Below are 23,650 nucleotides of genomic sequence, written 5' to 3'. Positions count from 1 at the left end.
AGATAAATAGAGAAAGAATCAACCAAAATTAATAGAAAAAAATGTCAATTAGAATATAGATTGTAAATCTATGTTTGTAAAAAGGTTTTAATTAATTGTTAGTTATGTAAATTATAAATGAAAAAAATATTTCAGATTAATCTAGTCTTAATTTTGAATTAGAATAAATATTATATAAGTTTAGATATACAGATTGTAGTAACTGTGTAACAATAATTATTAACTTAAAATATAATATAGTTATTTTTCTAAAGTATTCATGTATAATATTTATCTTTATCTATTATCATCAAGACCATACATATAGGGTGGGAGGGTTCAATCCCCCAAAAAAATTTTTTTTGAGTATGGCCTTGTTGCCTTGATTATCATAAAGTCTATATCAGGTATGTCAAATACGCAGGCCTTGGCTAATTTTTTTGTGGCCTGTAGCTATCAATATATATAAAAAAAAAGATAATAGTAAAATAGGTAAAATATTAATGTTGTGTCACAACTATTTTAGATTGTTAGAGAATTGTATATTTGGTTTACATTTTTTTTTTTGTTAAATATTTATGTGCAATTGGCGTTGTAAATTATTCAATATATTTGGCCCATTTCATACTTTGAGTTTGAAATACCTGGTCTATATGGTGTTTTTTCACTGTTTATAATATTTTTTTAGATAATTAAGTAAACAATTTTTTTTTCAAGAAAGATAATATTATAACGAGTATTACATAAAAAAAATAATACACGGATAGTTTACTTCATTGAAGTAGTCTTCAAATATATCTATTTATTTTTAAGAATTTTTTACTAATTAAGTTATTATACTTTATCAACTGACTCTTGAGAATGAAAAATAAACTTTAAAGTGATGTAGAGTAATAGTTGTTATTTTGTTAATTTTCTGAATTAAATTTAGTTCAATATATGGAATTATATGGTTCACATAGTAGGTATTCGCTATAATTATATATTATAATATTATTATAGTATGATATCAAACAAATTTTTATTAAATAAAATATTTTAAATGTGCAAAAAATATGAATATAAAAAAAAGAATGTATATAATAAATGAAACATGAGAAATTTTATAAACATTAAAGGAAAGAAAATTTATAAAATGTAGTTTCAAGTGAACTAATATTATTTGTATAGATGTTAAACAATTATTTAAATTAAGGTAGTATGATCTATAAAATGAACTGTGCCATAAAAATAAATTTCTTATTCAACTATTCAATGGAAGTAAGATTATTAATTCTTTGGCCATTTGGATATTCCATTGTTAGTTGTTCTCTGGCAGCTGCTTTTTGTAACATAGTTTTTGTTTTGCTTAATAAATAGCATTTTTTTTCCAACTGGCTCTTTAAATTTTCATTTTCTGTGAAAACAGCTTCATATTGTGAACGATAATCTTGTAATTGCTGTTCCAATTGACTGCATTTTTCACTAGCATCCAGATAATAACTTTGTGTAGTCTGAAGTTCACTTTGCAATTTTTCCACATAGCTCTATACATAACAATAATTTAATAAAAGCAATATTGTGTTTTTCTTATTGATACTCGTGTATCTAGTTATAGTGTGTTGTAGAATTATTCAAAATATACTCATTTTAGAAATATTTACAACAGTTTTTCTCAATGAAACTATGAATTAAAATCAAAAATTGTTGTATTATATCTATATAAAATTGAAATTATATTGTTTTAATTTTTAAAAATTCTGTTTTATGGAATTTTTATATCTATACACAGTATTTACATTCTACAATGTAGAGAAAACATCTTTAGTATTTACATAGTGCTACATTTACAACATACTACATTTACTCATTCACAACAATTAATAATAGGTACCTTATCATCAATGTTAGTAACTACGCGTTCAAGTGATAAGTTCTTATTTTCCTCTTTTAATTTATCTACAGCAGTTCTTAACATTATTACTAAACGTTCTAGTTTTGCAGTTCGCTTGTTATCTGTACTTAGATAATCTGAATCTGAACTTAAGCTGGATACACCACTCCTAAAATGAATATATTGTTTAATTAAATTGTTTTAATACAGTTTCACATGTAAACAAACAAATTATCTGTTAATTGTAAACGATCAACAATTTTTTTTAGTTGAGCATTTTCTTCTTCAAGTGCAGCTTTAGTTTTCAACAATCTACTTTTACTATCTTTTAATGTTTCTACTTCTTTAATTAAAGCATTACTACCACCCTAAAACATATAAATAATCATTTACATTTTATATTTCTTGATTATTTTTTTTTTTATAAAAAGTTTATTTACTTTTTGTAATAGTTCCAAGGTTGATATTTTTCTACGAAGTTCAACAACAACTTCAGCTAATGATGTACCACCAGACATCATTTCTTTAGCAGTACGCAAGGTGTATAATTCATTAGATAATCTATCTTTTTCTAAAGTCAACTCATCGACTAGACTATTTGCCAATGCACTTGATTGTACTGCAGCTAATCATAAATAGTTTTATTCAAATCATTTACTTAATTTATAATAATTACAATGTATAATTTATTTACTATTAGCCAATTTAAGTTTTAACTCTAAAGCATTTCTATCCTTTTCCATTCGCAATAAATTATCTCTTAGTCTTTGATTATTCAAACGAAGTGAATCACATTCTCTAGTCATATCTAATAATTGATTTTGTAACCTTTCATTTGTTACTTGACGACGTTTATTCATCTCCCACTTGCCAACTTGTTCATCTGACTAAAAAAAAAGTTAAGACAAAGTGATTCGTGTTCAAAATTTTTTTTAAAACTAATCAATTCATAATAATCATAATTTATCAAATTATTGTCTAAATGGCAAACAAAGTATTTATGATTTATCCATTATAAATTTATAGGTATAATATATAATTTGTCTTTTATATCTCTTTCCCTTTATCTTGATACTATCAGAAAATAAGAAATATAATATTTTTTAAAACAGAGTACTTATACTAAACTAATATTTGTTATTATTTAAAAACCTTTAATTTTCTTAGCATTTTGTTTTGTTCATCTTTTTTTTTATAATCATCAAGTTGTATTTCTAATGTTTTAATTTTTTTTAGTAGTGCTTCTTCTTTAACAACTGACATAGCTTCATCTCGTTTTCCTCCAGTAGGGGGCCTATAAAATAAAATCCATTAAATATTTGTATGATAAAATTACTTAATACATTTTCATACCTGTAAATTAATTGCTGCCTCAATTTCTGTATTTCTGATTTATCTTCTTTTTCACGTCTTTCATAATCATTTAATTTCTTTTTCATTTTTTCTAGTTCAACTCTCAGTCGGTCTCTTTGAGCTGGTAGAGTATCTCTTCTATTTTGAAATCCCATTATTATTTCGTTAAGTCTAACAATTTCAGCATCCTTTTCTTTTGAGTCGTCTTCAGATTTCATTTGTTCCATTTCTTTAAGTCTTCTTTCAGCTACACCACTCCAGTGTTCTTTTTCACAATTTGCTTGATTAAGATCGTCATCAGCTTGTTTAATTCTATCTTCCAGATCAGTTATCCGTATCATATATTGATTTACAACTGATTTAATGTTATTTGAGTGAATAGGAGATGAAATATCTTTTTGTGATCTTTAAAATTTTAAAATAATTTAATTAACATATATTTATACATATGTTTCACCTACTATAAACCAGCAATTATCTTATATAATTTAAATATAAATATTTAATATTCATTTTTGATTAAATATATAAATATTTTAGTTATTAAATAGTATTTTACTATTTTTAGAAATAATCATTGTGGCATAATATAATTCATAACAATATATAAATTGTATAGTAATAGAACAAAAGTGCTATAGGTATTCTACTTCTTCTATTAGCCCCTTTGCTTCCAACTTCATGGGTTTTATTAATCTTGTTATACACCTCCATAGGGTTCTGTCCTCTAGTTTTTCTTTATTCTCACTCCATCTGTGTTTGCATTATATTATATTCTATCAATCCATATTTTCTTTGATCTTCCTTACCCTATTTTTCTTCTAAATTAATTTTCATAGGAACTATCACTGCTTCCGAGTCATCACTCCTCTTACTATGACCTAACTATTTCAACTTATTCTCCTACATTTTTCTTACAATTGGTGGCCACTCCAATACAACATATAATTCAAATTATTTAATTTCTTATTCTATTTTTCTTAGTCACTCCACGAATTATCTAAGCATTTTCATCTCTGCTACAATCACTATTTACTGTTTTATTATCCACTGCCCAAAATTTTGATCCATACGACTAGCTGTATAACTACTTTATAACTACCTAGTACCTTTTAATATCAACGGCATCCTTTTGTCACACAAAATACTTGAAACTTTTTTTCACTTTATCTATCCACACATGTTTGATGCTATCTTAAAAATCACCATTCTTTTGTACAAACAATCAAACAAGTATTTAAACTTTATACAGCTCACCATCCTCACATGCTTTATCCAATCATAATATTTTAGTAATAGACTAAGGAGAACAGGTAAGAGATTGACACTGAACCCTGTTACACCTACTTACACACATTTTTTTTGTTTCTCCATACACATTATACACTTTTCAATCCCATTGTTACCTCTCTTTACATATCCTTTATTATTTTCACAGTTTCATATATACCTTCCTTATTTCTTTCTTCTTAATGTGACATTAATGTTAGAGTTATATTATAATAAATTTTAAAACTTGCTTTTCTCTAATACTAAAATTGTGTGCTTCAACATTTTTTTGTAATTCAATTATTTCCTTTGTATGATCTTCTCTACATTCTTTTAATAACTCTTGAAGTCTATTTATAGTTTCTTCTTTTTGACTAATAATTGTTTCTAAGCTTTCTATTGTGGCCAATAAAGCAGGATTCTGAGTATCAGCTTCAGGGATGTCATTAGATGCTAATTCAACAGTTAATTTTCTAATATGATCATCTTTTTCAAATATTTCTTTTTCTAGACAAGCTTTGACATCTTCTAGTTCTGTCAAGGTTGTTTGAAGTTTTTTGATAGTTAAATTATTATTTTCTTTTTCAATAATAATATTGTTATTTGCCTAAATATAATAATTATTTTTTTTATCAAATATTATATAATTATTTACAATTTAATAAAAATTGTATGCTTACAATTGTTAATTGTTTATTAAGATCTTCTAATTTCCCTTCTAATGTCCTAAAACTACTTTCTGATTGAACACTAATTTGTTTATCTAGTGTTTTTGGTTTTGATTTTGCATCATTAGAAAATTCCTGAATTCCCCATGATAGATAGTTATGCATACAATCAGAATCCATTCGCATGATTTCTTTCTCGAGACTTTCAATAAAACAGTCTTGCTTTTCAATGCGTTCTATGAAAAGTTGATTTTTTTTTTGTAAATCATTGCAAGTTAATTGAACTTTAAGCTCCTGGAATTATTTTCAATTATTCACTATATTCATTAATTTCATTATTTTGATTACTTTTAATTGGAGTTCTGTATACTTTGAACGATAATCTTCAGTAGTCTTTGTTGGAATAAAGACTATTTCATCAACATCATTTGGCTTATTATCACATACCCACTTTCTATAAGTTATTGTTAATGCTTCCTCTAGTTTTTGTTTGTGATGAACCCATATTTGTTCAGACACTAAAGGTACAGTGCCATGGTAACGTCTTTGTAGCTCAAAAATTATCTTTTCTAATCGCCTATTAAATAATATTTATTATTATAGATTATAAATACTAGTATTTATAATCATTGATATTACCTACAAATTAAGTTTTCATTAATTCTATTAACTTACGATATTTTTGTTCTATAATGTAGAGTTATTGATTCATGTTGCTCTAAAATTCTATCATTTTTACATTCTAAGCCAGCAATATTTGCTTGTTGATCTTGTATTATAGTTTTAAGTTTCATTTCTTCAACAGAAGCTGCCATAAGATTGACTTCATGATTTGCAATTTCACGCATTAATTTGTCTATAATTATTGCATTAACATTTTTTGTGAATAAATTATGTAAGTTAATATAAAATTGGTCTTACCTATTGTTGCTTTTTCGTCACTCAAAGCTTGAAGTTCTATGACACGTCTTTGTAATACATCGTGTTGATGGTCTAATCGTTTGTGATGTTGCTCAAGGTCATTTACTTGATTCTGAGCTATTTCTAGTATTCTCAATAATCTAGTTTTTTCTCCAATAGCTTCTTCCTAAAACCATACAAATATTGCAATATATATAAAAATAATTAACTTCATAATTAAAATTATATAACATAAAAAATACTTTTAATTTACTTACTAAACTATTATGGGCATCTTTTAATTGGTCACACATTTTAGAATATTCTGATTCATCTACCATATTAACTGTTGTTTCACGTAACCGCACTTCCTCAGTTTGGCATTGTAAATTTGCTTCAAGCATATCACATAGATTTTGCTCGAGGCTTTTACATCTAGATTCCATCTCTTCCATTTGATCTTAAAAATACATAAAACACACAAATTTCACTTTTTGAAAAAATACTTTTATAAATTTTTCTATCCCATAAAGTTTATGGCATAAACCAGTAGTTTTCAACCTTTTTAACCACGCAGCACACTTCGTTTCCTACAAAATTTTCACGACACACCAATCTACCATTTATTAATATATGAAGCATATTTTATATATATACCTATATATACATATAAATACATACTAATAAAACTATTAACAGAGTTTTCGCAGCAAATTTCAGGAGCGCTCATGGTATACCGGTTGAAAACCACTGGCATAAACTATCAAAATATAATAAAAATAGTAGTAACCTTTTAAAAGTGAATACATTTTTTCTGAATGCTCTGCTCTTTGATTAGAAATGATATTTTCTGCCTTTATGGAAGTCAGTTCATCATATGTTCCATAAAAATTAGCTACTTCTATCACAAAATGTAACCGTTGATCTTTTAAGAGAGTAACTTCGGTCATTAATCTTTCTAATGATAATTTTAATGTATCCTCCTAGAATAAAATTTATTTTATACCGTTTAAACTTATTGAAACTATTATAAAATTACATATATATTATATTAGTGTATTTTTAATCAATGATACTACTTAAACAATTATTTAATAAATATATAGTTGTACATTATTTTCATGTCCTCACTCCTCTTATGTAATAACATATTAATAATAGTTTTGTAGGAATTTAAAACTATTCAATACAACTAATCATTAGTTTATTCATAAATTATGTACCTTAAACAACACTAAATGCAATATTTCTCTATGTTTAGCAGTCAAAATTTCAAAATCATTTTTCAATATTTTATATTCCTCAATGTTTACTACATTTTTCATTTGATTATTCAATTTTGTTAGTTCATTTTTTTGCTTTTCCTAGGATAATTGAAAAAAATAAAATATTAGATGCTAATTTATAGATAGAGTAAGTAGGTATTTTTTCTTGTGTACTTGAATTTTTAATAAATTCTCCATTTCTTTGCTATAAGTTGCCTTCAATGTCCATACTTCTTCAATAGCTTTTTGTTTTTCTTTCTTTAAAATTTGTTCCTCTTCGAGACAACATTGATACATTCGTTTAATCACTTGTAATTCTTCGGTTAATCCTGCAACTCTAATTATAAAATATATAAATATAATATAAGTATAGATTATTATAGGTACATTTCTATAGGCGTTATATAAATGTATTACTTTATAACATTATAAGAAAGCTGGCGTTTAATCTGATCTGGATCTTCAAGCATTGTTTTCCATGATTTTTCTAATTCAAGAAAACGTTCTCTCAAATCACTTTCCTTATTACGAGTTATTTTTAGTTCTAGTTCTAATTTGTCTACTAATGATTTTATTTTCTGTTTTTCATTATCATATTCATCATTAACTAATTTCATTTCATCTTGTAGCTGTTGAAATTTATTTTGGAATGATTTTACTTCTTCTTCTAGTTGAATAGATTTTTTTTGCTCAATCTGTAACTATATAGTAATTTTAAACAAAGCTAATTTACAATTAAAATATTTTACTTCTTTGAAATTTTCTGAAAGTTCATCTCCTTTTATTTCTTCTAATTCATTATGCTTCTTTTGTTTTTCTTCTTCTTTCTGCGTATTGATAAGTTCTTGTTTGGTTGCAGTTAGTGCATCACTATATATAATAATTATAATGTTACAATAGTTAGTAAAATATTTAGTAAAATTAAATTGATTAAAAATTACTGTAAAAAATGAATTTGGTGTCTAAGATTTGAGTTTGCACCCTCTAAATTATTGATTCGAGCCAATAATCGCATGCCAGGTTGATACCATCCAGCTACATGTCTAGCATCCATAGCTTCTAAAAGTCTCTCTAAGCTTTGGCATTCAATTCGTACAACACTTAACCCTAAGTTTAACCATTATATACCATTATAATATAAATACATAATTAATTTTCTCTTAAGAAATTGTATATACATTATATATTATGAGCATAGACAGTGAATTCCAATAAACTTATTTATAGAATTATTATTTAACTTTTAAATGATTGTTTAAATAAAATAGCAGTATAGCACAGAACATAATGATATATATAGATATTTAGATATCATATTTAAAAATGAAACTTATTATTTTTTTTGTAGATATTAGTAATTACTTATTATTATTTAAATTAATAAATTAAATAAATAAACAATAGTTAGTACTTAGTAAGTAGTTTTACCATCTTGGTTGTGTATACTATCGAGTATTTCATGCATTCCTTTTCTAAGTGATTCATTTTCTTCGATTAATTCTTTAACATTATCTTCAAGTTCAGATCCAATATCTGTTTCTTGCTTGGAAATTTCAGATTTATTGGGAATTTGACCTTTATCATCTTCTCCGTCTGAACTTATATATTTAACAGACTCAGTAGATTTATTTAAACTACGATTCTGAAACACATTTAAGTTAAAATAATATTTTATTTTCGTAAAAGGTAACAAAATATACTTTTAATTTTAGATTAACAATAATCTCTTTGCATTCATCTAGTTCTTTTTGTAACATAGTTATTTTCGTTTGTGCTTCTTTATGCCTAGCCATCATGCCTTTTGGTCTCACAACATCATCTACTGGCAAACCCAATTTTTCCTTCATGGCTAAGTTATCTTGTTCTAATAGATCAGCTTCTTGGTGGAGTAGATTGCTCGAATCTATAAGTTCTTTTATTTGATTATCTCGTACAGCTAGTTCTTGTTTCAATTTTCTTATCTGTTCTGTAGCTTCTTCCAAACCGTATTCACCAGATTCAAATTCGCGAATACGTATTATTAATTTGCTTATCTATTAAAAAATAATTTTTTTTTATGTACTGAAAATATTAAAACATAATTAAAATAACCTTACAAAATATATATCTATTTTTTAATAATTGAAATATCGACAATTTTCTTTACCTACTAGGTTCTACGAATTGCACTTACCAAAATACTATAATAATATAAATAGTATCAAGATGATTCAACAACCGTATTCACTACTATATTTTTTTTTTTATAATTTTTTAATATAAGTTCTGATTTTTAAAGTTTTTTAGTATAGACCATATTGTTAATTATTTAGGTTTTTAAACTATTTTATAAAAATCTTGTTGTGGTGATACGAATTTTGATTTTTCCAATTGAAAATTAATCTTTTTTACTGTTAAACTATTAAACAGATGATTATTTTGAAAATGTTTATATATCTAAATCAATATTTGATTGAGTAGTTTTCGAGTTATTAGATATAATGTATACACTAAAGATAAATTAGTCGTTGAAAATGGTTTTACAAAAATATAACACAGATGAAGGATTGGATATTTGGATATTATAGTATTTATTAAATTCGAATAATTTTTACAAATTATAAAATAAATAAATTGATATTAATTACTGACGCATTCAAATCATCGTAGTTCCTACATATCTTCAAGCACCTATTTTCCATTGGGCACTTTGGACACGTGCCCAGGGCCCCACGACTAACCAATAATCAATATTTATTACCAGGGCTCGGGACTTAAAGCATTTGTATATTTTATGGATTGACTTAAAATGTAGCAAAGTGCTATGGAAGTGTATGTCATGATACAAACACGTTCAATTATGAAATTTGAAAGTGTTTTTTTTTTCTTTTTTGACCAGTTTTTCTACTTTTTATAATTTTTTCAGAAAATCCCTCCGAAAACCTATAAACAACAAGGCAAAATGTCTTGAAAGTGAAGTTTGATTTTTTTTATAATTTAAAGATTTATTTATTTTTTTGATTTTTAATCAAGGCCTGGATTTATATGGGTTTGTATGATTTTTTCAAACAGTACAAAAAGTAGCTAGATAAGCTTCAAGATTAAATTACAGTCAATAGATCTGAAATACTAAGTTATACAGTATATTTTTGTATTTAAAATTTTTCTTTGCATATAGACGGTTTTTAAATACATAATATGTGATATTTTGATTACATTAATTAAATAACGTATTTATAGTTATATTTACAGTCATTACAATTTGCTTTTGGTATGTATTTATTTTCATATAGTCACGTCATATCAAATTTATAAAAAAAGAAAAATTTTCGTTATTGCTTTTTCAGATTAAAATTATTAAATGCGACGTCAGTCATCACCATTGAAAATTTATCATAATATAAAATTATTTTATGTACACATAATAAAAATAATTAAATTAGATTTTTTTAGCATATTTTTATTTCTACAAAATAAGGGCATTAATGCATATTTTTAAGGGTTTTAGAGCAATTAAACCTATAGTAATAATAATAATAAAAAAATAAAAAAATTATAGTTAAAATAATCTAGATTTTTTGCTTATCTACCACCACTTTATACAATCATACACCACCACCGAAAACTCTTAAACTCTATAACAGACATTTTAAAGATAGATAGCATAGACAAAACGCATTCACTTAAAATCGTTCTTAACGATTTTTGAGTAATTTCAGAGTAAAATCTCGTATTATATAAAAATTATAGAGAATACTATTTTTAATAGTTTGACATATCAGCTTTATATTTTATTATTATTTGATTTTTATTCGACTTAAAAAATTTAAATGTATATTTAAATGAATTGTTTTGTTACATTATTTAGACGAATAGATAATAAAATATAAAACCTTCAAAAATATTATTCTCAATAATTTTTGTAACATGTTTTGTCTATATGTTGCTCACATCCTCGTAATTCAGAGAGAAAAAAAAATAATACGTGAAAAATCACTTAAAGGAAAAAAATGGAGGGGCGAGTATGCTTGGTGGATTACTTTATATAATAATAAAATATTAAAATATAATTGTTTTATAATAATGATCAGACTTTCGTATAAATATGTAGCACATATTTTACAAAATCAACAATATAATTTTGATTTTTTTATTAGGTGCATAAAATTGGCGCTTTATTAATACTCTAACCATATAATTAAATAGTTTATTAATTATATTAAATGTTACTTGTTCTGCTTTCTCAGTAGCATCTTCTTCTGCTTTTTGACATTTATCTAAACCCAATTCTAACTGCTCTTGAGTTTCAGATAATTTCTTTCGCAAATCTTTTAATTCAGGAGATTCTTTATTTTTAATAAGTCTAAAAATATTATAATAAATTAAATTAAATTAATATACTTAACTTTTAAGTAATATTTAAACATTATACAGTTCATTATATAATTTTTTCTGTTGTTCAAGTGCAGCTGCACTCCGGTTGATATCATTGGTAGCTTGATGGACTTGTTTTTGAAATTCCATAATTTGGTCTTCCTGCCTGGCTACTGTCTAAAATAATAATTTTTATCACCTCGTGTTTATAGGAATATTAGTACATATAAGTCATTTAATAGTAAACACTGAGTAATATACGTGAAAAATATGTATCGGAAATTAGAATGCCTATCATTATGATGTACTACAGAAATACATAATATATCTGCATAAAATATATATTAATATAAGCAAGGATTATACCTAATCAATAATAACCTAATATGGTTAATATAATATATGATTTATATTCTATGGCGGGAATACCAATATTAAAATATGATCACCCTAATGGCCTAATGTCAGATTTTATAAGCAATCGCTTAATTTAAATAAATATGAGCTTAATGATGATTTAAATATGATTTATTTATTATCCCATAATAATTTGTCCATAACGTTTTACTCAACCATTAAATTAATCTTTTTTTGTGCAACTCTGTATAGGTGTATTAATTATTTTTATACATTTATGCATTGTAGGTAAACAATATGCATAATTTTTGTAAAATAACCATACTTCTTGAAGTTTTGCTAAATATGTATTTTGATTTTCAATTGAATCCGTTGATCCTATCCGTGATTTATAATTCAAAATCTCTTCATCTTTTCTGGACAATAATTCCTAAAATATTTTTTTTTAATAATTTTACTTTAGTATACAATATATTTGTTTAAGTTATTTATATATTTACCATTAATTGTTTTATTCTAGATTCTAGCTCTTCGCCTAATTCATCAATTTGCTCTTCGCACTTTTCTTTTTCAGCTACTAGTTCCGAGATTTGACTACGCAGACCCTTATCGTTCAGTTCTAATGTTTTAATTCTATCTACGAAATCATTGTTTGAATTACATAATTATAATTATAATACGTCAATACTTGTGGTAATAATATATTCAGTGGTTGTTAAATTATTTTTTATGATTAATGGGACCATGAGACTATGTTAGTATAGATTATTTTCTTATTTTAACTCTACGTATGATTTTTTTAAAATTTAAATCATTATCTGATAAGAATTCGGTGGTCAAGCAACAACAAAATAGGTAGATTATGTAAAAATATTCAAAAATTAAACATGTATTTATTTATGTAGCCTATACAAAAAGAAAACATAAAGATAATTATTTTTAATAAATAATGATTAACCATATATTTTAAATGAAATATTAATTAAAGTTGTCTAGCAAAACAATTTGGCTTAAAATATACTACCGTCCATAATGTACAACGTCCTCTTAAATTGTTTAAAACATAAATCACCTTAAAAAAGTACAATGTGGAAAACATCCCTCTCCTCATATTTGGCCACTCCTGAATATATTATAGTATTTATCTATTATTTATTACGACAGTATAATAACAATAATAAACCTGTGTACTCATCCTGTAAACATTTCATATTTCCAAATTCAGCACTTAATTTATTTAAATGTTGCGTAGCATTTTTAAGTTCATCTCTCGTGCTTGTTAATAGTTGTTTTAACATTTGATTTTCCTTTTCTGATACCTAAATTCATGAACTCTTTTCAGTATAGTAGAACCAGGTTATTTTAGTGGTGGTAACTGGATAAGAGTGAAAAGAGGGCAATCAAGATATTGCTTTGCGTTAATTTTTTTTCTAATACATTTAAATATCAAGACATAAATTATGTTAATACAATAAGTAATACATATAATATATATATTTTATTTACATAAAGGTTGATAAAATAAAATATATTTAAATTAAAATGATATTAATTACTATAAGTATTATACGTAATACATATATAATGTCTATGTTAATATATTATAATTGCTACAGTCTGCAGGACCGTCAGGATCATAATGCCAACACTCTAGGTGTGTCACTTACTTTTGTAACAACCAAATTAATAATTATATAGATACCTCGATGTCGTTAAGTAATTGTGTGATATGTTGGTTTTTTTGTCTAACAGATTCTGTTAAGTCTCTAAACCTTTCAGCCATTGTCAAGTTATCTTCAATAGGTTGATCGTCTAGTTGTCGGCCAGAAATATCATCTTGTACAGCATCAAGTTCTCGACGAAGAAAATCTCTTTCATTTTCGACTTTTGACAATTGTGCAGATATCTATAACAAATAGATTATTAAAGAGATAAGTAAGTGGATATCACTTTGTTGTATATAAGTTATCGAATTTGTCACTATTATTGGTGTGTTATATTTGAATTCAATGAATAATGATATTATATCATTTTACACGAAAAACGATTCCGAGCAGAAATGGTCTGTTGCCAATATAGAAAATCACTAAGTAAATTTCGTGATTTTTTTTTTTGATATTTGTACCTATATATATATATATATATATATCAGTTATGAAAGCTATTGGTTTTACTTTTAGTAAAAGTAGTTTGATATATTTTTTTCTTGGATAATGTAGTTGTAGTATTTAATTATTATAATAATATTATATACATTTCTACCATATTATAAAAATTTATAATTCAAAATGTAATTTTATCTTTCCGTGAATACTGTAAAATAGAAAACATAGAATTATAATAAAGTAATATTATATGTAAAATGTAAGAGTTAAGTTTCAACAAGTAATTATATTTTTAAGTTTATTTAAGTTTTATTGATATTTACAAAAAAAAAAAAAAACTAAAAAAATATTAAATTGCAATTCTCTATCAATAACTCAAAATATAAAATATAAATGCCTGGTGCAAATTTGACTTATAATAAAATCAAAAGTCGATTTATTTAAAATCTGATTTAGTATTAACATTTTCGTTTTTCCTTAATTAGTTTTTTCTGATTATAAAATAAATTATTAGGAGTTTTTAATTTTGACCTTCACAAAATACAAACTAAATCCAATTTTCTATCAAAAATTATTTTCAAAGTTGAAAATTGAAGCATTTTACAATTTATCGTGTACTCAAACATATAAAAAAACTGTGTAGCTATCGGCTATTATTGTGAAATCAATTACATTCGTCACTCCACTCAGAATCTAAAATCATTGAGACTTTATTTTATAAAATAAATGTATAATTTATCAATATTTTACGACCTTATCCAATTCTTTGACTTTAAAATCAACTTCTTGTTTTTGTTGTTGAACATCCGATGATAAACGTTCATTTTCTAGTTCAAGTCTTGTCAATTCCTTCCGGATGACTTCGGTTTCTAGATATTAAGTTTATATAAATTAAAATAAATATAAAATCAATATTAATTAATCTATTGTTAATACAATTGAATTATTAATTACAATTTTTAATAAACTGTTTGAATATTATAAATAGGTATGTAGTTACAAATACCCTGCAAGATTAGTAGATATAATATTATATTAATGTAACAAATTGTTTGAAATGGATAACTAACACGAACGTTTGAAATTTGAAGTATGCATAAACATAAAAATTAGACCACAATAATAAATGGTTTAATTTGTTACAGTGCTAACACATAATTTTTTTTTTTACTCGTAGAATATTAAGCAATATTTTTGAAAAAGAAACTTGAATACAATTATACTATAAGTACTTTGTGACATTACCGGTAAACAATAAAGCACCTATTGTATAATATTTATTATTTACAATGGGAGCTTCAATAAATCGAAACATTACATTATTAGAAGCTAGAGCTATTCTATATATGTATACCTAAACTATGTTAATATATTAACAATATACTTTATATACTAATATAGTTTATTAGTTATTTTATTTTACATTTATATAGGATTACTAACGGAAATTCAGTAAACAATTAAATTGTTTTGAGGGGTATTATAAATTATCAATGATAATTCATCACTTACGATCATTTTGTGATAAATTATCCACGTTAATAATTCTAGATTCCTCCTCTTTTTTCAATCTTCTCGCTTCTTCTTCTCCTTGTTTAGTGGCCAAATCTTCGATTTCAGTCATCAATGAATCGACCTTTATATTTTTAAATCAATTATAATATACTTAAACAACGCATTTAAAACCTATCTATACGTAGTTTTGTATTTGTCTTACTTGTTCTCCTTTATACATTAATATTCGTCGAAAAATTAAAAACATATTTTTACATTGTTTACGATCCAACTCGAAATCCAGTTGATCGCTTTCGGTTACTGTAATTTCATCGTACCAATGTTCCAGATCTTGTTCGTTCATGTCATCTACAGAGACTGCTAACATTTTACTTAGCTCTAATTGAACCATTTTTGTGTTTTTACTTAGATTACCTAGCTGCTATTATACTGTTATATATATGCATATATTACTGAACAGAATCTTATATGGTAGAAAAATAGATTTTTATTTTCATGTTTTAAGTAATCTGGTATATAACAAAAAAAAAAACAACAACAATAAATTAATTGTTATGATTTCAGAGTTGCCTTAGCAACACGTTATATAATACTCTTGTTACAACTTACAATGTGTATGTGCATACGCAACCATAAATATCCGATAAATAAACAATACGTTGTTTACAAAGGCTTATAATTCATAAAAAGTCTATGCGATATAATCTGTCATTTGTTTATTTTATACCGTAGGAAAATTAGCCTTTTTCAAAAAGACTAGGCTCTTTGCGGCGGAGTTGCTCGTTTAAGAACTACTTATTATTTTTCTAAACGGCTGGCTGTTTTTCAGGCTTACTGCAGATAAATTAACAGTAGAATAGCGAAGAATAAAATTATTCTACAGTAGGTACTTTTATTTTAATTTATTAGTAGTACAGAAAAAAAAATGTCTAAAGAATTATGTGTAAACTGTGTAATAGAAAAATACCTATTGTGTTTATTTAGTGAAATTGTATATTATTGTATAGTTAATTTTACTAATTTATTTTTAAAATATATTACTAATGTTATTAAATAACTAAAAAAAGAAAATTTATAAATATATTTATATTTACTTATTGTTAAATGTGTTTTTGCGAGGTATTTTGAGCTAAACGATACATTATTTTTCCGACAAGCACATCTATTTGTTTTACACGATGTCAATCCATATCTAAATCCAATGATGAACATTAAGTAATTAATTTACAAGCACGCAAAAAGCCTTAAAATAGCTGGCCGTAGGTACCTAACCTATCGATTATAATATAGGTAAATATACATTTATATAACAGTCAAAAACTGTGGACAACACGACAACACAACGGACTCATAAGTTTATATTTTATATTTTATTTTTTTATTTATTTATAAATAATAAATTACAATAAAATTATTTTATAATAATTGTAGTTTATAAAAGGCCTAACTGCTGTTAGTGTGTCTGCAACAAGCCTGAAAAACAGCTAGCCGTTTTGAATAATAATTAATAATTCGCAAATGGCCTACCCCATTGTAAAATGCATAGTATTTTTACAAAGACTAATTTTTCATACGACTATTTCTACACACACGTATAGTGGGTTAGTATTTAATACTATACTATACGACTGTGTATTAAATATGAACCTTGAATTCTATATCACCAAATAACTGACTCCTGTATGGATTCTGTTCCAAAATTGCGGAACAGTTATGGTTATGCTTATGATTTATATAAGTGTTAAAAAACAGACATTTAACATAATGGTATATAGTAATAGTTTATTTAATTAACAATTTACTTAACAAATGATTAATAAATGTCTATGAAGGTGGCGACATGAGCATATCGTTTTCGTGTAATTCTCTTGTTTTGAATCGAAGTAAATCATTGTCGATGTCAATTGCTTGTAGATCCTTATCGAACGTCGCTGATGGTTGAAATGAATTATAAGAGCATAGACTGTTCCAATCTGGCTGAGGAAGAAGGCTAGACGAGTTTCCGAATAATGGATTATCTGAAAAATAATGAAAAAAATATGCTTTGAAATACATTTATACAATACTATATATTGTTTATACTTATTAATTATTATACAGTATAATAAATATACTATATAATATGTATAAAACTATAACCAATGTTTTTAATGAAAAATAAAATGTTATATTTAGTCATCACGTTAGGTAAAAAACGTGTTTCATAACGTGTGATAGATACTCCATCAAAGCACTCTTAAGTATAATCGAATCAGATTAGCATTGTCTAGACATAAAAAAAGCTTTTATTAAGATTAATTTTAAGCTATACGTATATCATAATATTCATAACCCATTTATACCATTTTATGATATACAGTCAATATGTCGGATTTAGTTTTTAAGTAACACGCAAAAATTAGTTAAATCTATAATATTGACTGAATTTAAGAATAAATACTCATAATAATCTAATTATCCATATAAATGATGCAATATCTGATAAACTATATCTTAATAAAATATACCTATTCCACCAATCTCCTTCACCCAGAAGACCAGAATCGTTTTTCGTATAAGTACAATAATTATTAATGATTTATCATTGAATTCAAATTTAATATATTCATTATAAGTAATACAAAAGTAACCCCCCTCCCCTATACCAGATAACTAGCTCTACTTATTCGTTAGATTGGTTAAACATTTCTACGACGTGTCGACGTCTAAATGCGTTACAGGATACACGGACAACTGTATACGATTTTTTTATATTAGTACCTACTGGTGGCTACTGATTAACATGTAATTAGGTTTAGGTCAATCAGTCATTGGCAATATATAAATGAAAATTCAAATGAATACATTTCTACGTAGAAAAAAGCTTATAATAAAATTTAAAAATAAATAGTTTCATAATTATTACCTCTTAATTAGCATTTTTCGAAATATAACAAAAATGATAGGTGTATTATTGTAGTTTCTACTGCCTATACCTAATATTATACAGCATTTTATTATTGTATAATAATATTATGTATAATTATATATATATATATATATATATATATATAAACTGTACATGAGTATATATCAGTGACGGATTTAAGGGGGGCCCGAAGGACCTCGCCCCCCATTGACATAAGTTAAATACACATATTTGTATGTATTTTAAAAATACATAAAAAATTTAAGAAAAATTTAAGATTTGCGTTTTGGACTATGGGTCCCCCCCAAAATTAAATCCTGGATCCGCCACTGGTATATATTATATGGTCAAGCTATCATGCAGGAAAAATTATAGTTTTAAGATTTAATTATTAATTTCTAACCTGTTAAACAAGGGCTTATAATTGGTTCATTTTGATTCTGATGCTGGGAAACCAAAGTTTTTTCCTGCTTCCGCCATTTGGCTCTACGATTTTGAAACCATACCTATAAATTAGTTAGACAACATTTGTTTAAACAATTTTAAATTGATTGCGGAAAGTGTACCTACTGAATACCAATAATATGGAAGTCCGGATTAAAGAACCATTGGTCTCCAGAGATTCTAGAAACTTTATAGACTCCTTTCAACTCTCAAACTTTAACATTTCTTATTTTAATGTCTTACTTCTAATATTAATTACCTATTCATTATAATAATTTAGTAGCTATAAAGTATTAAAAATTACCACAGAGTAGATTCTAAATTTTATAACTTAACCATCATACGTGATTCAATTTGTGGGAACAATTGCCGTCTTTAATAATTTAAAAAATGTATCATCAAATATCAAATGATTATGAATTTATAATTTAGTAAAGTTTTGTAATATGAATATTTTTATTGTGTTTTTATGTGTGCACATTAAAAATTTATTTTGTAAAAAGAAATGAGCCTTGGAATACCATGTGTCCGTGCCCCTTCCACCCTTAATCCGGACTTGGTATATGAATAATATCGATACCTGCACCCTAGCTTCAGTCAAATCAATTCGCATTGCCAGTTCTTCGCGAAAAAATACATCAGGGTAATGTGTTTTCTGAAATGAATTTTCTAATTCTTCTAGTTGAAAATTCGTAAACGTCGTTCTGAAAACAAAAATCCAAATATAACATACACCAGCTACGACTAGTCGTCATAGTATTCGTTTCGTTCATATTAAAAGTAATATTATAGATATAGATATTAAATGTTAATTACAACACAATTATGTTTTTAAGAGCGATGCTACAATGTGCATCTCATCATATATGTATATATAAACTAGACTATATTGATGGGCGATGACTTAGTGTAGGTACACTAATACATTTTATAGGGTTTATACTTTTTACTTTTACCAAAATAAACTTTTTAAGTATAATTTTTTTTTATTCTTGAGTATACGCATGTTAATTTATATTTTTAATTTTTATCAACATTTTAATTTAATATTATAATAAAAGTTATTGAAGTTTTAAAAAACAATAACGAAATTTCACTTGGTGTCTCTAAAAAATAGTTTCAGTAGTTTCACGGGGCAAATGTAAGTTCCTACACGAGAGTAGGAGGTACAAAAAATACATATGTTAGTTCCTACACGATAGAAAAAGATACATAATATATTTATACGAATTTTCAAAACTAGGGGAGGGGGTGCAAAAAGGTCTTTAGCACCCCCAAGTTTAAATTTAACCGGTGCAATTGAATTGGCTCCCAAGAATTTACTGTTGAATTGGCTCCTTACCGTTTTTTTTTCAAAAATTTTTTGATTACCAAAATGTTAATAATTTATAGTACGTAATTCGTAATTCCTATATTTTACATCGTTACACTAATTAAAAAATTAAAAACAGACAATGTCATAGCTAAGTGCGTCATTATAAAATGTATGTATATTATATAAATACAAGATTAAATTTAAAAATTTAAAAAATAGACAATATTTTAGCTAAATGCGTCATTATAAAATTTATACACACAAATTAATAAGTTAAATAAAAATTTTATATTAGACTATTTTTCGGGGTTATACTTATTGGCTAATATTTTTATATATTAAAACCTCGTATTTACACCAGTATCATATTTACTAATTTCATCTTCTAAAAAATGTATTTTATTTCTAATTTCTTTCCTGTGTAGTTTTTTTGTATTGGAACTCCTTATAATAATTTTTGTATCAGATTGAATACTATATAATATATTTTGGATGTGAAGAATACAATTGAGAATTAAATTTGGAATTAAAAGATTCGCACAAGTTAGATGTACGACAAATACCAGTACTATTGCTTTTTTCTGCCCGAATTTCTGGTGGAAATGTTGAATCATTGTCAACATAATTTTCTACTAAATAATCATTAAATTTTGTGAGTTTTTCATTCATAGGCTGTATTTCAGCTAATTCGTCGGAAAAGTAACCCCCAACCTATTGTGGATCTAGGAATGGCAATCCAAATATATACGTTAAATATTGGCCTATTTCTGTATTTTGTATGTATTCCGATGAAAGACCAAACTTTTTTATTGTTCTATACCAAGATTGTCCAAGATGAAATCGAATAAATTTGTATATATAAACAATATAGATATATCCAGCAGTAGACTATATTATCTACAGGTCTTAATCTCTAAATATACAGAGCCAGGTTATATTATTAAGTTGATGTTGTAAAAAAAAACGCCTATAATATGAGAACCCTTGGTTAAATAATAATATTTAAAAAATTTATGGAACCAAATCAAATATACATTTTTTCAGGAGCCAATTCAAGGGTAGAATTTATATTTACCCAAAATTGGGAGCCAATTCAATGGTAGCCAATTTAACACCCTTTGTTTTTTTTTACCTAACTATTATTATTTTAGTGAAATACCATCAATTGGTAAACTGTCAACAGTTTTAGCACCTCACGTTTTAGAGGTCTAGTTATGTCTAGCCTTAGGCTGTCATTGATATTTATGTAGATAGGTCATATAAGTAGAGCTTATTGCACTCTCTTTGAGACCAGACTATTTGAGTCCATTTACCAACTAAGTCAATAAAGGGAAAGGTTCAAAATTTAAAAAAAACATCAACATATGCATTGTAAAAACACATTAAATTTAGCTATGTACCTCTACTAAAAAATATTCATTATATTATGTATTTATTTATATATTTCAAATATATACTGTCTTCCACAAAAAAAAAATATGAAAAATGATAACGAAAAAATAAGAAATTGTTTTTTAAATGTTAATTCTTTTCAATGTGAAGTCTTAGAAATAGCATAAAACAGAGTATTAATTGTTAAAATAAGTGATGATAAAATCGGGAATATGGACTAATTTTGAAAATATGCTGAATGATGCATTCTACACTGACCCCGTTGCCTATCAACCAGTATAATGAGTACTGTGTCCAATAGACAATTTTTTTTTATACATAAGTATACGTGTGAATTGGGACCAATCTGTCCATTATGCGATTTAGTCCATTAACCGTGAATCCAATAAGCAGCGACTATAAGCATGGAATATCCAATGAATAGTTACTTTACTTTTTATATCATAAAATTTTAAATTGAAATACAAGAACAAAATATATTGTTCTCAAATCTCGAGTATTTATGTATTTATCTATTTTTAGTAAAACCACTAAAACCTCGTTGTTTCAAAACAGACGAAATACTTTATTAGGTAGTAAGAACAGTATTTTTAAAATTATATTAGATTTTTCTTATATAAATATTTAGATAGATAGATAGATAGCTATATTACTATATTAGATAGGTATATCTAAGTATTTAAAAATATTTTTCTTGAAATTCCATGTTCATCCCTGCTTATAACTACTAGCACCAAAACAAAAATCGTCCATACATACTTAGTGTATACCTACTGGCTACTGTGATTGGTTACCTGTATCTTCGTTGTTTCCTCTTGATGTTGTTATTGGAATTTTGGTCAGTGCTCAGAGATCCAGATGATTGATCGTTGTCGTCACATCGATCCGTAGGACTGTTGCAGCCGGTCACATCGCCGTAATCTGTACACGACGACAGAGTAAATTATTACGTTATTTAACAACACGAACGATATATGATTGCCTGACGACCTACCGTAGTGCGGTCCAGCTCCCAAAAGACCGTCGAGCACCGTAGTGGTATCCCCGGGATCCGTCTCTGTGCAACGCAGATCTGAAATGTCGAGTATTGCCTTCTCTTCCATACCCCTAAACGCCACATCATGTTTATTACAGAATTTTTTACGGCTATAATTTACACTATATAGTAACAATAAACTATAATACATCCAGTGGAGTGTACACACAATTTTCCCATTGTGGAAGGATTAGGGATATTGAACTAATTATTTTTAAACTGTAAAATATTTAAATTACTGAGTACTTATACTGAATTACTGAACTATTAATTAGGTATTAAAAAATTAAAAATCATTGGTCTATGTGGAAGGATCTATTCCTCTCGTGTGTACACCTCTAAATATATCGGTTGTGAATTATTATACTACTGACCTTATGGTGATGACAAATTTAATTATGTCACTGGAACCTTAGTGTTATTATTATAATTAAATGAGCGTAATTCGGTTAGGACGCTGTACAGTGTACAATATAATAATATATCATTTGTTCTGCAAACTAGGACACGTTTTATTATTACATTAAGAAAAAAATTACGTTTTGCCGTCAGCTACGAAGAACGGAGTACACGATTTGAACTTTCGAGCTTCTACGGAAGCAGCAAAAGTGCGTTCCTGATTAGCGCGAATGGATTCGGTCGACTATATTATTCTCTTGCATAACATATCGATTTTATTTTTTCTAATGTAACTGTAGAATGATATATTGAATGTCAACAAATATATTACTAATGTCGTGTATATATATGGCTCTCTGAGTCTTCGCACACGTCTACTTTTGTCATCGCAATACCTATAAGTTGTTATAATATTCAGGGGCGCGGATTTAAATACAATTTCCATTTTCTGCTTTTAGTGATCCAAATCATTGCTTTCTAACGACAAAATTAGTTTTATGCGGAAATATTTGATCTTTT

General features: G+C 26.0%; 2 protein-coding genes across 4 annotated transcripts; both read right to left on the bottom strand.

Annotated features, from left to right (window-relative positions):
- Nucleotides 1-1,126: 1,126 nt before the first annotated feature.
- LOC113551311 (centrosomal protein of 290 kDa-like) lies at nt 1,127-16,074 on the bottom strand. Of its 2 annotated transcripts, none has more exons than XM_026953483.1 (30): nt 15,840-16,074; nt 15,635-15,758; nt 14,876-14,991; nt 13,720-13,923; nt 13,201-13,336; nt 12,518-12,654; nt 12,343-12,447; nt 11,719-11,837; nt 11,517-11,649; nt 9,008-9,340; nt 8,736-8,949; nt 8,249-8,414; nt 8,057-8,177; nt 7,725-8,002; nt 7,482-7,644; nt 7,266-7,406; nt 6,833-7,025; nt 6,321-6,502; nt 6,064-6,229; nt 5,818-5,998; nt 5,491-5,719; nt 5,155-5,436; nt 4,726-5,081; nt 3,206-3,610; nt 3,005-3,146; nt 2,547-2,739; nt 2,293-2,477; nt 2,081-2,220; nt 1,853-2,021; nt 1,127-1,505 (listed from the first exon to the last, which is right to left on the bottom strand). In XM_026953483.1, exons 1-30 carry the CDS (start codon nt 16,026-16,028, stop codon nt 1,227-1,229), a joined length of 5,781 nt encoding a protein of 1,926 aa, XP_026809284.1. In that variant the 5' UTR covers nt 16,029-16,074; the 3' UTR covers nt 1,127-1,226. The 2 variants fall into 2 exon arrangements, with proteins under 2 accessions (XP_026809284.1, XP_026809283.1); XM_026953482.1 differs by having other exon boundaries at nt 7,725-8,008; nt 15,840-16,028.
- Nucleotides 16,075-17,420: 1,346 nt separating this feature from the next.
- LOC113553908 (paired mesoderm homeobox protein 2-like) lies at nt 17,421-23,312 on the bottom strand. Of its 2 annotated transcripts, XM_026957483.1 has the most exons (6): nt 23,107-23,312; nt 22,691-22,803; nt 22,491-22,617; nt 19,570-19,693; nt 18,949-19,051; nt 17,421-17,655 (listed from the first exon to the last, which is right to left on the bottom strand). In XM_026957483.1, the coding sequence occupies exons 2-6, from the start codon at nt 22,797-22,799 to the stop codon at nt 17,462-17,464; spliced, it is 657 nt and encodes a 218-aa protein (XP_026813284.1). In that variant the 5' UTR covers nt 22,800-22,803; nt 23,107-23,312; the 3' UTR covers nt 17,421-17,461. The 2 variants fall into 2 exon arrangements, with proteins under 2 accessions (XP_026813284.1, XP_026813282.1); XM_026957481.1 differs by lacking the exon at nt 23,107-23,312 and having other exon boundaries at nt 22,691-23,085.
- Between the last annotated feature and the right edge of the window lie 338 nt (nt 23,313-23,650).

This window comes from Rhopalosiphum maidis, chromosome 2 (assembly GCF_003676215.2).
Source record: "Rhopalosiphum maidis isolate BTI-1 chromosome 2, ASM367621v3, whole genome shotgun sequence".
Taxonomy (NCBI): domain Eukaryota; kingdom Metazoa; phylum Arthropoda; class Insecta; order Hemiptera; family Aphididae; genus Rhopalosiphum; species Rhopalosiphum maidis.
This window is presented reverse-complemented; position numbering and strand designations above follow the sequence as displayed.